This window comes from Triturus cristatus, chromosome 5_1 (genome assembly GCF_964204655.1).
Source record: "Triturus cristatus chromosome 5_1, aTriCri1.1, whole genome shotgun sequence".
NCBI classification, from domain to species: Eukaryota; Metazoa; Chordata; class Amphibia; order Caudata; family Salamandridae; genus Triturus; species Triturus cristatus.
Genome location: NC_140587.1, coordinates 939,665,946 through 939,681,292, shown reverse-complemented (window position 1 = coordinate 939,681,292; position 15,347 = coordinate 939,665,946). Strand labels below are relative to the sequence as shown.

The 15,347-nt window shown below is 42.2% G+C and overlaps 1 protein-coding gene across 2 annotated transcripts in view; it reads left to right on the top strand.

The window, feature by feature from the left end:
• The window catches only part of LOC146832701 (cytochrome P450 2J5-like), a 323,369-nt gene that overhangs the window by 186,112 nt on the left and 121,910 nt on the right, over positions 1–15,347 (top strand). For both annotated transcript variants that reach the window (XM_085605996.1, XM_085605995.1), the window contains exon 6: positions 1,394–1,526. In XM_085605996.1, the coding sequence (XP_085462122.1) occupies positions 1,394–1,526 (133 nt within the window). The remainder of the gene's footprint in view (positions 1–1,393; positions 1,527–15,347) is intronic.

Genomic DNA, 15,347 nt, shown 5'->3' with positions numbered 1-15,347 from the left:
CGAACAGATCGATCAAATTGATGAAAGTGTAAAGAGCTTACATACCATTTATGATGGTCATGGCTTCTTAGATGAGAAAGTGTTGGCTAGCTTGCTCTGCCAAAAATGCTTACATTTCTGTTACAACTGAAGGTCATCGTCTTCCTTTCTTATGACTCTAGACCTAGACGTATATACTCTCTTGGTTTTGTGAAGTTATGTGATCACAAATGTGTAGCCTGTAAGTAAAATGCTGTGGGCCCAATTACGATCTTGGTCATAAGGCCACTGACCTTAGGTCGGAGGCCTTACAACTGAGATCGTTGGTTTCACTTCTGGCCGGCTGATTACAATTCAGAATTGAAACCGGCTGGCTATTCCGGCTGGCTTCCGACTGCCTCCAGGAGCCTGTCTGCCAGTCAGGATCCGGCCAATTATCCAAAGGGAAGACGTTTCCGCCTTCTGGATTATGATGCATGGTTTCCGGCTGAGTTTCCATGCCGGCCTTTCTGACATAGAAACCCAGTCAGAAAAAATGTTTGAGGTCCCCTGGCAGGTCCCCCTTACTGTTTTTGGTCTCCGTGTGGGGTCTGAGGGGGTGTCATAGGTGCCCCCTTGTTGATTGCTGCACCTTGTGGCAGGCACCTACACGGGGTGCAGGGATGAACACAGATTCCAATTCCTCTATGGGAGCTTGTGTTATGGCCGGTTTACAGCCGTTACACAAGCTCTCATAGAGGAATGGGAGTATGCGACTGCACCACGTGTGGTCGCATCGTGATTAGGTGGTCGGGGCCGCCGACCGGAGGTTGGTCGGTTCCGTGACGTTGTCAGGCAGGTGCAAGTCCACCGGACAATGAAATATGGCCCAATATATTTACCTTTGCTTAATGAATTTGCTCCGCTATGGTTTGCAGTGGGACCGTTTTCCTGACTGAATCTGTGATTCATAGATAATAACTTTTTTGTTAATTAAACCCGTTCAGACTTTGATTGGTGCACAGATTTTCTTTGACACTCGAGAGTCCAATTAAAATGATATTTAGATAACATAACCTGAGCTTAGTTTTGGTAGTTTTAATGTATCTAATGACCAAATGCAAGATCATCGTAATATGACTTGAATACTCTGCAGTAATAATATAATTCCAGATTCTCAGAGCAGTACTTGGAAAGATTATTTTGATTTGCTTTTCATTGACAAATTTATGTCAGAAGTTGGGTGTACTTGATTCGAAGTTGCACAGGATCTGTCGGAAAATTATAGATTGGTGCTGGGGTTCGAATCACTTGCAAAATCACAGCACAAGTTATATAACTACTGCACAAGAGTTACTTTAGAATAGGTACTACTGATTGCTATGAAAAGCCTAAATGTGATGGTGTGTTTTTTATTCTTCTCCATTCTTTCCAGGGTGAAAACAGGACCTTCAGTGAAGAAAACATGATACAAGTTGTATTTGACTTCTTTATGGCAGGTTCCGAAACTACTACTGCCACCCTAGCCTGGGCCTTGCTCTACATGTTGGCAAATCCTGATGTTCAAGGTAACTTTGTATTGGGTGACCTCATGGTGTCTTGTGCACAGGCAATCGAGAAGGACAGGATTAAAAGCATAAAAAACTGACATGATGTCACTGTAAAAAGAGACAAGTTGCTAACTTAAATTGTAATGTCATTAAGAGAGGATTAGCAGATTTACACTAAATTCAAAGGTGAGTTATTTAGAGTTTGGTATTCTAACTTTTGTTTATCACTAAGATCCAGTCTATTTTTTACTGATGCAGTTTTCACTTCACTGGCATTAGCCCTACATTTATCTATTTATTTTTACAGAGTTTTATATAAAGTGAACTTGACCCGAAGGTATAGAGTATCAGAGCGCTTTATGGGAGCACCAGTTGCGTTACATGAGGACATATTCATTAGGTCTCGCTTAGAGAGCAGCGCGAATGCGCTGCTCTAGGAGAGGGCCTCTTGGAATTACCCCAGACATTCAGAAAGCATTCAGAGTGCTCGTGCATGTGGTTGTCACATCAATTGGCCTCTGCGTGTGGCTTTGAAAAAATGAAAGCACGTAATTGGCCAAAGGCGGGTGCATGTCCCACCTCTTCTTAAAATGTTCACTCCCATGGCCTAGGGGTCTCAGGAGCGAGCAGACTGGCTGATGCATTCCTCCTTGGTCATGTGCTTTCGCTTCGCTTTTGATTGTTATCTGCTAAAGGAATTTATTGCCTTTCAGAACGCTCAACGCGCCGTCCTGCTTTTCTTTGACATGCTTGTCTATTTACTTTCTGTTTATTTTCCGAAGGTTGTTTTTGTTCTCTTGTGCTGCAGAGCACCTTTTATCAGAACTATGGCGCAGCGCTTCATGTTCAGACACCGATCTCAGCCTGGGTTTCGGAACATTTCTGTGCTCGGACCTTCCCTTATATTTACTTTATTTTTAATGTTTATTATCCAAAGGTTATTTTTGTTCTCTTGTTGAGCAATGGTGTGAAGTTGATATAAGATTGGTCTTTGGCGGCGCTGAAGTTCTTTGACAACTCTGCTCTTCACATGTCACATAATTACGCTGCAGTTCGCAGCCAAATTATAGCAAGGGAGCGTAAAAACAATGCGAACAACCAGCTGTTGCTTGACAATTGTGTATTGTGCTGAAATCATTTTGTACAAAAATAAAGCGTTAAATGACGGGTTCTTATTTCGTGTAATTAAGTGTAATAAATATCACATCATTTTCTTGCAAATCTGTGTAATTACACAAAAACAACAACTCCGTCCTGGTATCTGCCCCACTGCCCCAATTCGGGCTACACTACTAGGCTGCAAATGCATTTCCCTATTGGGCCTCATGATTGAGATGGAACTTGTCCTATCCACCCACAGCCCCCAAAATCAGAAGGCAAGGAATGTTGGAAACCTATGCCAGACTGACATTCAACAACTTGGAGAGAAACACAAAACGGATGAAAAGAAATTCTTGAGTACATTGGAAGGACTGGTAATTATACTATGCACATTCCATTCCATTGTTTGTAGTTTATTTGAGCCAATGTGGACAGAAATCAGCCACATGGAAACGAGACCAGTTTCAGGCCCAGATGGGATAGTCCAGCTGGAAGAGTTAGGCCATGCCCCATTTGAACAGGGACCCCTTTCTGCCTTATTAGATGTCACCAGTGAGCTGAGGCTTGTGTCAATATGGGGAATTAAACTGCTAATCAGGGAAGTTTTTCAGCACTAAATACTGGAAGTTAGGCAGTTTCTAAATGCTTCTAATTTTGGTGCATAAAATAACTCAGCGCAGAGACTGACTTCTGCAGGATCACACTGTTGCTGTTTATTAGTCTTTATTTCGACCACACTGATCATAAAAGACAATAAATATTTACATCACCAAAGAGTACATGTGTAAAATCCAGTTCTCAACAAGGATTATACATAGAAATATGATAAAACATGTTAAAAAGACAAGCAATGTATATATTTATTAAAAAGGCTTATACAGGCTTTTTTACAGTACAAAAAGTAAAATTGGTGCAGGCTAATAATGATTCATATAATATTCTATACCAGCGGGTCTCAATACTGATTAAGAAGTATAATAAATAACCGGGCTGGAGAGCTAAGCAGAAGATAGTGTCTAACTAAGCACTGTCGCAGTCTGCTTGCTTTCAATCTTTTGTCTAATTCTCCACACCCAGCCTAAAAACTTCGCTATAGCGATCACATTTGCCTCTTGTCTGCTGGTCTCCAATATTCGCAGAGCAGTAGCACTCGAACTAGTACCCAAGTTCAGTCAAATTGGTTTGAGCCATTTGCTCCGTGGAGAACTGTATGCTGGGCATACCAATCATATATGAGGGATCACACAGTTTGTTACAACTGGTAAGCGGGGTTCTGATAACATAGCTGCTAGGGCACATTCCATGCCAGGGCACATTGTAGCCTCTCCTCTACTGCTTCCTTTCTCCACGAACAGCAGCCAGGAGTTGGTGCTTCTCCGTGTCCATGTATCGCCCAAGTACTAAAGCGTGTGCCAATCAGAGAGGCATTTTCCGTTGTAGGCTGAAGTTGTCGCACATGTAACACTGGACCACTCGGCGGGACGTAACTACGATCACACGGATTTTGTCATTGACCTTTTTAATTTGCCCCTCATCATCTCTCCAATCTTTGTTCTGTTCCTTATTAAACAAACAGCATAAATGTTGGCAAATCAGTTTAATTCGTTTTTTCACAAGTTACGCATGGATCTGAATTTTGTTCGCGCTAGAATAATATTACACACCAAAATCGTTTTATAAACAGCTGTATCATATGTTTATTGCATTACTTTCTTCATTTTGCCCTAATGGCAGTCAGAAAAATCTGATCGCAATATTCACCAATGAGCTACTGCACAAGATGCAAAACGGGATGCCGATAAGCCTGACAATGCTTCAATCCCTGGCAGCACGGCACCCAGGATAATGTGCTGCATGGCTAAATACTTAGAAGGTTCCAAAGGCGAGGCCTGTTGGCTATGCCAATGCTTGTTTTTGATAGGCACGGGCAGATTGAGTGATTTGCCCAGAATCACAGAATGTTGCGCGTCCTTGCTGAGACTTGAGCCTGGTTCCCCAGCTCCGAGGTCGACCGCCCTAGCCGTTAGGCCAACTCCTCTCCCTTGACATTGACAGCAGGTATCCCATGCTGTGGCCATGCCAACAATTTTTTAGAAAAAAATTCTAAACACAAATACCCAAAGTCTGGAGAATACAAAAAACAACAAATGTCACTGGTGCACTCAGAGATGTCTACTAGCACTCTGGAGAACTTTCATATTTTATCATTTTGAGTACACAGGCTACATGGTATGCCTACCGGACATAGCTTGAGGGTTTGTTTTTCACTTTTGCTTTACCTAGCAGCGGCTGTTCCTTGTTCGGGGTATGTAGGAAACAATTGAATGGGGAGGCTTCCAGTGTACATCAGCTGTACTGTTAGTACCCATCTGTAAATATTACCCACAGTATTGATAGCTGGTACTCTAAAGCCATACCATGAAGCTTTGGTGCTGCTTGGTGAGGCCAAGACAGCCTTAGGAAATCTCACTGTGCGGTTATGTGAACATTCTAAAGATGAATATATGTTTTAATTCTTAATAACATATAAAGGTCCACCAATATGTCATAGTTGTCATAAATGGGTATGCTCTACTTAATTCAGGGTGGCTGGGAAGGTTGGTCAGATCAGAAGGACCAGATTGATGTCAGATTTATAGGATAATGTCTAGCCACGTAAGTGGTTATGCACGTGCTCATCATATGTAAATGTATCTCCTGCACATATTAATTAAGTATTGCATGGCTCCTGTTTTCATGGACAGATCTTTAACAATCCTCGTCCTCAGATTTTATGGATTATGGTAAGTGTTGCATGCATAAATACTTGCACACTGGTGTATGTATTTCATCCAGTTTATTGGTGAATACGTCCTTCCTTCCATGTGTCCACCAACCAACTGCCCGTACATTCCTTCATGCTTGAACATAAACATCATATGTGTCACACGGCTACGGCGGTGTTCCACATCCCTAAGCAACATTACACACCCCATCCCTTTCCATTATAAAGAGAAATATTTTTTTTTTAAAAACAGAATATAAACGTACTAAAACAAATAATCCTACTTAACATAAAACATTACTAAGCTAAGGCATTAAGGGGTATATAATCGAGGACATGCGATAATTATCGCAAATCGTGCTTAGCGCGATTCACAGTATCGCTGTATTACATCGCCGTGTTAGCGACGTATTATCAACGTTTTGCTAACAGGTGATGTAATTCCAGCGAATAACAGGATTAGCGCGTGAAATCCAGCGAAGATTTCACAGCGCTAAGGAGAGGCTTGCTGATAGGGGAGTGTGGACCTAACATGGCAATCCACCTCCCATTATCAGTATGCCTAAGTCATTTTAAAAGCAGGAGTTACATACCTGCGGTTAGCGCGGTTATTTTTATCACTTCGCAGGTCTGCTGCACGGCTTGCTAATATCACGAAGCCATGTTAGCTTGGATTTTCCATATTGTTTAGCTTGGGAATGCCTACTTTGCATGTCATTAGCGATATTGATCGCTGACATGCAAAGTCGCAAGGAAACACGCGCTAATGCTTGTTAGCGTGTCCTCGCAAATAGGGTGATAAAAAGAATGGCGCTTTTTCGGCGCTATGTGCTGAAAAAGCGGCAATGTTTCCCTCAATAATATGCCCTTGACAGCGCAAAGCTTCATAGCATGTAATGATTTGCATTGTTTCTGACCTGGATGTAAACCATGTCTTATGCATAAAAACAATTATTTATTGTTGACAAAATAATCCATTAGCCAACACAAAGCCTTCCTCCTTCTCACAGAAGTTTGACAGGAGTCGATATCCTCTGTCTCCCCAGGACAAGGTTCAACCTCCTCCAACACATCCTCAGTGTCTGCGCCAACATGCTTGTCATTTCCCCCAGATTCGTCTTTTGCAGCCTCCATGGAATTCTCACTCTGCATTACTTGCCCTTCCATACCAGACATATCACCTGAAGCATTACCTTCAACTTCATCCTGTAATCAATCATATTTATCCTCCTTATCTCCATCAATCCTTCTTTCAACTGCAATTCTATTCAAATTCCACACTTTCCCATTCCTCAATCTCATAGCATTATGCAAAACGTCCACCACTTCTTCTGGTTCAAAAAAACAACTCTCATCCTTCACGACAATACCTGTTTTATTGACATGCACCCAATCTCCTACCTCTATATAGGGAAGGTCTCACCCCATATTAGATATTGTAATAATTCTTACTTCTAGTATACGTCACTTCCATCCGGTTCTGCACTTCTTCTTTTGACCATTACACAACTCTTGTAACAAAGAACCAATCAGGATTGTGTTTAGATCTGGGCTTCTTCTCTCTCATGATTACAAAAGGGTGTAACCCAGTAGCATCGTTACTTGTGACCCGATATGACCACACAGTCTTCCCTAACTGTGTAATCCAATCCTTATTATATTTCATGGCCAACTGAATGGTGCTTTTCAGTACTCGGTTAAATCTTTCCACCATTCCATTTCCACTCAGGTTATATAAATATGTAGTTCTGTGCCTTAGTCCTATTTTCTCAAAATATGTTTTAGACTTATTAGACAAGAACTGAACACCATTGTCACTTAAGATGGAAGATGGAATGCCTTCTGATGTGAAAGTATCATCTAAAAACACTAAAAACAGTAGCAGTGTCGGCTTTCTCCACTACTCTAACCACAGGCCACCTGGAAAATAAATCAAGCAAAACAATCACACACTTGTGTGAATCCCCCACAGGTCCCATAATGTCAACATCAACCGTATCCCATGGTTCTTTAAAATGGAAACCATCAACCATAGCTGGGCGCAAGGTCCGCAAAGATTTATCAGCACTGGAGCAAGCACAACAATTCCTCACCACTCTTACCACAATTCCCACATTTTTGTTTAACCACTGGGCAATTTCTACTGTATGCCAAATGATCTTTACTGTCACATCTATAGCATCTCGCTTTCTCCTTTCCTCTTGCTTTGCTCCGACTAACTTTGGTTGGTACTTTCTTATCTGAAGTGTTATTAATCTTCCCCACTACTTCAGTCACCTGCAATTCCTGTCTGTGTGCAACACCAAACCTACTCGAAATTTCAGCTTTGTGTACAATAGCTAAAATGTCTTCCAACGGTGCATCCCCATTGACCCAATGCCTCTCCTGTATAGCGTGATTACAGGCATGCATTACCATCTGATTTCTGATTAGCTCATCATGTGATACTCTAAACCTGCAGCCCAACGCCAGCTTTTTAAGTTTGGAGAAGTAGTTGGACACAGTTTCTCACTTACCCTGCTTCATTGGGAAAAATTTCAATCTAGTTATCCCCATCCAACTTTAGGTGCAAAGTAATTATCTAGATGCATCAATGCAAGATTATACACATTAACCTCACCCAAAACAACAGTTTTGGTAATTTACTTGCATACTTTCAACCCAGCTAGCCCTAAGGAGCCATCATTCCAGCTTCATCCACCGCCTCAATATAATTGGACAAGTATGCCTTCCACTCCAATCACTTCAAAGAAGGCTCCAACCCAGATGCCGAAAATGCTTGAGGCGGACTAATATTATTATAACTTTGTGTACTCATGGTGAATGGACTTGTCCTGTGTGCTTACTTCACCTTAGGACTAGTTCCCTGTACTGCTCTTCACCATCCAATGAGCACAAAGCAGGAAGATGGGCATAGGAAGAAGCAGTAGAAAGAAAAGAAAAACAAATGTGCTTTCAAAGCAAGGGAAAAAAATGAGTACTCACAGTAAATATGAAGAAAAACGAAGAATTCAAATTAAATTGCAGAAAGTTGATTCATAACGCAGCACAGATCAGATGATCCTCTCTGATCATGGTAAAAGTAAAACAAAAATGTCCACTGAGCAAGGTTGATCCAGCGCAGACTCAATAATTTTTGGACAGGGACGGGCATTCAACAATTCCATGTAATGTGGCCCATACACATACACACAATTGTCCCTGTTACGCTGGGGGTCAAGTTAGCATTTTCTGCACAGACAATACATAGTCATTAATTTACACAACTTCTCAAATAATCACCTCGGATCAATTCTTCATCTACTTGATCGATGGATCAATTAATTGATTAATTGAAGGTCAATAGTCATTTCAAATCATTGACAAACGCAAATAACCACAAACTTTTGTAAGTTATTAAATGTTATCTAACTCAATGCATTAATTTGGAAAACACCTCATGAGAGAGAATACAATCTAATAATCATCTAGCAAATAACCAATCTCAGCAAATACATTTGTCACATGGGAGGGGATAGATGAAGAGACATCAGGCAATATTCATCAATTCAAAATTCTCATTTCAGAAAGATATAAGAAGAGACAAAAGCACAAAATGAATTCTCGAGTTATCAAGAAACCAACCCAAGAGAATAGGAACGGGTAAAACCACCAGCCTGGCCTAGGCAGTGGCAGGGGACCCCAGATCAGAGTGTCAGGGATCAAAGTCTTAAGATCAGGATAAAGATAGGACTGGATCGACTAGGCCTCTCTGCAACCCGTCAATCAGCAACGCACCCTCACTCTCTCCGTTTCCCTCAAAGATCTCGCATCATCGACCCGTTCTCACCCCACCCCTAAATCACCCATTCTTTATACACTTTTTCGTACTTGTCCATCCCACTAAAGTTGCTAATGTCACCCATTCTAGCTACGGGATTGGTTAAAAATGAGGGGTGGATGGTCATTCGACATTAGATCATGCTTTCTTTAACTACCCCGTTGTTCATTTTCGTTTCCCACCTATTCAATAGACATCCCTACTCTCTCATGAGGAAAATGTAGAATGTTAAGGACAAAGTTTATACATTTTATAAATTCGCAGACTTTCACACGGAAACAAAGAAGTTGGTCGCTCTTCAAGTGTCGTGTCCTTCACCGCATCACACTCTTTCAGCAGGCTCAGCAAGTTTTTCCACAGTATCACGTGGTTTGTGCGCACTGCAAGTGTCACTCATCATAGTTTGGTCAATTTTAAAAACATGGCGACTTGTCCTTTTACTAAAAGAACTGAAAACAGACATTTATTAATAATGTGGTAATGAAACGTTCACTGTTAACCACCCTCCTTTACCCAGAGGCAAGTTAGCAGTTATTTCAGCAAAGCATATGTAAAAGCAATGACAATTAGTTTTACTTAAGCATCACACGACATGCCTTCTAATATATTATGCGCATAATTTGCAGTGTAAGCCATTCACAACACATTCTACTCACCATATTATTACATCTTTGGTTATTTACGTTTGGTTAAGATTAATTTCATTCAATTTGCGAAGCGGTTTGCCCAATGTAATGTATAGGTGCACATTAGTATTCTATCTACTTAACATTAGTATATGTTACAGGGGTACTCAACAAGAGCGGGTTTCTTTTTCGAATCCCCACTCCATCAAGGTAATGCGACGTGACCTCGCATGATGACGAGCTCACTTCCTGGCCCAATGTAATAGTGTAGATGAAAGAGCCACAGCTGACGAGCGCTGAGAAACGTCACCCGGTACTCCAGGAATGGCCGGTGTCGCATAGCAGACGTGAGCAGTAAAACACAGGTGCAGAAACACCACGCTGCACAAATAGCTGGTGCCGTGCAGCAGGCTCACACTGAAGAGGCCGTTGGAAAAGCCAAGACCCTCTAGAACAGTAATGAAGCACTCTAATTTGCCACAATAACTCCTGCAGTAAAACAAGCACTCCAATCTGCCGCAATAACTCCAGCCACAATAAATCAAACTCCTCCAACACTTCTGACTTAAGTACTCAGAAGGCGATTAAATGCATTCAGAAGCGATAAGGTCTGCCCAGCAAAGTAATGTCCCACTTAGGTTCATTTAGCTCCTCAGCCCTCGTCGCCAGTGTTGTGTACATAAATACTCGCACACTGGTGTATGTATTCCATTCAGTTAATTGGTAGCTGAGGAGCATCAGGGAGCACGTCCTTCCTTCCATGTGTTCACCACCTAACTGACTGTACATTCATGCTTGAATATAAACATTCCATGTGTCATACTGCTACAGCGGTGTTCCACATCACCAAGCAACATAACAGTAAGTCACTGAAAGTAGAAAATGGATTCATTGAAAAAGCCTGTTGGCATGATTGGTGTCATCACTATGCTCATGTGATGATGGCAGTTTGCACTGTGATTTGCTTGTTGGAAAATCCCCCAAGGTTAACATTAGCTTTCAGTCTTGTTATCTAGAGAGTATTTTAGAGACCCCTCTAAAATCCCTTCTTTTTATCTCCTTATTACCTCCTGCTTTCATCCTTCCCAGCCGCGGTTCGTCCAGGTAATAGCGGTGAGGCAGTGTAGGGGGATTCCGAGGGACGATGCAGAGAGAAAATTAAATAAATGATTAATTTCCCTCGGCCTCGTCACTCGGAATGTCCCCTTACACAGCCCCACCGACTCACCGCTGTTACCTGGACCGACCGCGACTGACCTTCCTTGCCGCTCGTTCTGTCATTTCCTTTTACATTCCCCCTCCTCCACCTCCTTTTCTGTTGGAATTCTGTGTGAAAAAGAGGCTTAGAATAGGTCTCTACCTTTTCTTCATCCATGCCTCCTCTGCTCTCTGCATCCCTGTTCCCACTTAAACCTTTCTGCTTCCCCACTCTGTCCCTTTTATTTATTTATTCTTTCATTTTATTTACAAGAATGTGCCAGGTTTTTTTGTCATAACTCCTTTTCCTGTTCCTGTTTGGAGCCTATTCTCCAATCACAGGGGAAAAGGAAAAGAGACTTCCAAAACTGTGCTTTTTAAATAGCTAATTCCTTTGACACATTCAAAAGAATTGCCCATGTTATTCCACATTTGCTAGGAATTGTTAGAAGCGTTTAACAAAAACTAAAAACAAATTGCCTTTGATGTCTGACTACAATATGTGGTCTATGATGTCTTTATTTCTTTTCTTGACATTTTCTCTAAACTGGCAACAGTATCCAGCAAGGTTTGCAGATCTTTGTGGCCCCAGACTACTAAACAGGTCCAAGTGCAGGTTCTTGTGCAGCTAAAGCAGCTGGACCAGTGGTGCCTGCCTCACCAACAGACACCACTGGTGCCTGCCTGTGAGTTGTGCTTTTTGTTCACTTTTTTTTAGACAAATCTCTGCAATGTATGCCCCCCTGGTGATCTTTTCTAGGTGAGCATTCTAAAAACAAGTCAGAAATGTTTCCACTATCTTCAGTTCATTGACGTAATTCTCAAAAAGACAGTCTATATAAATAAATGTTGTTTCTAACTCTTACCATACCTCTCTTTATTTTGTCACCTACCTGGACAGTAGAAGATCTTGTTTATGTCTGACCTGGCCATAACACTGCTTTCTGGAAGAAGTTTCCCACAGTGAACAAACGTTTGCTTTATGCCTTGTAATCCTGGCCCAGAATCCCAGAGAATAGTGACTATTTGTCCATCTGCCTAGGCAGTGCAGATGTACTGGTGTGTGTTGAGAGGCATTTAGTTTGAATTCTCAGTCATCCTCACACCCACATTATAAGATGGATACCCATGTTCGTCAAGCAGTGTGGTACTAAATGTGAAAGAGGAGACTAGCTTTCTGTGTAATAGGAGTCCAAACCATGTTAGTGGAATTTTGTAGGATGTGGCTCTTCTAGCCACATCTGAAGCAGCCACCATCCTTGGAAACGATTAAAGTCTTCTTGAATCAATTTTTCTTATGTCCCTGATGAAAGCACTCAATGCTGCTAGGCTTGAATGCCGGCAGGCAAACCCAAGAATTACCATTACATTTTCTGTCAGGTATTCCTGGCAGTGTTGCGGGGGCCTGTGACATGGCTGTTTGGGAAACAAACGACATACATGTATTGTCTGCCCAATATACATAACATTTACTCAAGAATTGACCAAAGGGTACCTATTACATTGAGCCACTTGACCTCGGTAGAGAATCGATAGGTAGTTTGTTATCCCTTCTCTTAGTTTGACATCCCCATGACAGTCAGAACGCACTAACCTGATCCAATAGGAATAATGTATGCTTCCACACTTCAGCATATCCACTACAACCCAAAACAGTTGTAGTATGTTAGCAGTAGACTCAGAGAAAGGGAAATGGGATAAGAGAAAGAAAACATAGACACTGGAGATGGCCATTACGACTCATTAGTTTTGTAGAGCATGGACTTCAACTGCCAGATGTTTAGATCTCTTATGAATGATAAAGAGAGTGTCAATGTAATGCAACCAAGATATTCCACGATTGGCATACATGCCATGTACATTTGGCACTTGCTCCTCCTATCATCCCATAAATGAACTGGCCCAGTTAGTGTCAGAACGTTGCCCTTATTTATACACTGTATCTGTTTGTATAGTCTGCCATTATACATAAAGGAATTATTATCTAAATAAAAATCATTTTCAAGAGCATTTCACTGTATGGAAAAAATGCAATTGTTCTTGCCCACAATACATTGCCTGCAAGTAGCCGTGGCGGGCGCATGATTGACGTTAGTGTATTGGGCACTGACATCGAGAGTTATATTGAAAAACTCTTCTTCCCATGTTATCCCATTGATGTATGACACAGGCACAGCTGAGGAAGAGCCTCAACATATGGGTGTGAGTGCACAGGGGAGTGATTTACCATTTCTCATCTGATGAATGTTTTAGTTGACTGAGAGGCCAAGGGAGTCAGCAATAAGAAAACAATTCAACTTTCATGTAGCCTATTTGGCCACAAAACGAGTAACAGGAATTGTAAATTGAAGTTATGTAGTTTATTGACAATTAACAATCTATTATATATGCATCTCAAAAGCATATTAAAAAAATACAAGATCACAACTGGCAAGCTAAAATGTCGCAATAGGTTCAGTCTCAGCAGAATAAGATATAAAATAGTCACAATCACAACAATACAAAAGCTAAGAATTATAAACAAGTTTTCCTTAACCCCTTCGCCGCGGCTGGAATTCCGCCGCAGCGCTGGGGGTGGTTTGGGGGCAGCGCGGTGGCGCTGTGCTCGTGACGGAACCGCTCCGTCACGAGCCACGGTTGAGCTGTGCTCATGACGGAGTGGTTCCGTCACGTCTCCGCCCACTGCGCTAATCGCCCGCACAGGCGGGGAATTAGCGCCGCGTGGGCGGAGCGGCCGCCAACGGTCGTAGCATGACGGAACCACTCCGTCATGAGCACAGCGCAACCGTGGCTCATGACGGAGTGGTTCCGTCATGAGCGGGGAAGGGGTTAAAGGAACTCTGATTCTCTCTCCTAAACATGAAAAAGTTCTAAACACAAAGTTCTAAGCTTAGAGTAGGAATAGATTGTGGAGTGAGGTCTCAAGGACATTCGAAAATGCAAGAAGGTGTCAGTATAGTGAAAACTCCAGTAGAAGTCTTCCAGAATTGGAATATGTTTAGCATGATGCTGCACACTTGTAAGAATAAAAGGACGCAGAGAGGTCTGTATCCCTTGAAGCCAAAGGGAATGTGCTCTACCTTCTAATAGTGTGAATACTAATTAAATCCAAAAAGTTTCAGAAACAATCATATCTCTTCCCACGTCACCAGGAACCAATTATTTCACGCCTCACGGTGTGCACTTGCAACATCCTTTGAATTTCTCATCCCACAGAACTTGGACAGTTACTGCAAAGTAGAGCATCTTTTAATTCCTGATACAAAATGAATAGGAGGCTTCTTCTGTTCATTTGGCCTACACGTTCTTGCCAAAATTTCTCTTCTCAGGCCTCACTATCAATAATACAACAATAATCCTTTCACTAGCTATGAAATAATGAGAACGCACCAGGAAAAGAAGGATCATGCTAACCAAGCAAAATACATTTCAAAATTAAGGCCTTCAGTTAGGCTAACTTTAGTCAAGAATTTCAATGTGCACTTCGCATATATGATTATCCGTGCACATATAACTAAATGCATAATGTGAATAAATGAGTTTATGGTTACGTATACAAAGTCATTTTCGAAATAAATGCAATATAACGTGAAACCCAGGTGTAAATATGAATGAACATTACATATCTTCATTTTTTTAAAACATGTTTTTTATTGCAACATTTTCAGCAACATAACCATCGGGGCAACCGGCACCCCCTACAATCTCCGGTCATATTCTGCGGTTTAGCAATGCACACAGCCATTCAGCCCACATCCCGGGGGCCGGGCGGCATATATAGACAGTTAAGCAATGTAACACAACTACCGCCTCACAGCGGTGCCTGGATCATGCCCCATGGGAGCCTCTGCTTTTCTGTCCCAACAGCTACATTCCTCATCCAACACAATATAGCATTACCCTCCCACCTCAGGAACTCCCCCCCCTCCCATCCCACCCCCTCCAACTGCTGCTGTTGCGGGCCCCTCCAGTGGTCCCTAACTCTAAGTCGTGCCAGCTATCAGGGTTACATCTATTGTCCTCAGCCTCAAGGAACTCCGTTCTCCTCACGCTCCCGTTCCGCCCGCTCGAGCCGGCAATCCTGCAGGGCCTGCTCGATCTGCTCCCATGCCCTCACCCACTCTAACCCCTTTTCATTGTCCGCCTTAATCGCTTGGCGCCGTCTGACTTCACTCTCACATCTAGACCATTTTAATAACTCGGAGAGCCACCGCCCGATTGATGGGCCCTCCCGGGACTTCCAGTGCCACGTAATCTCTCTCTGAGCCAACATAAGCCCCAAGTCAATAAATTTACTCGTCACTTTTGTCTTTGCTGTGTGAGGGAACCAG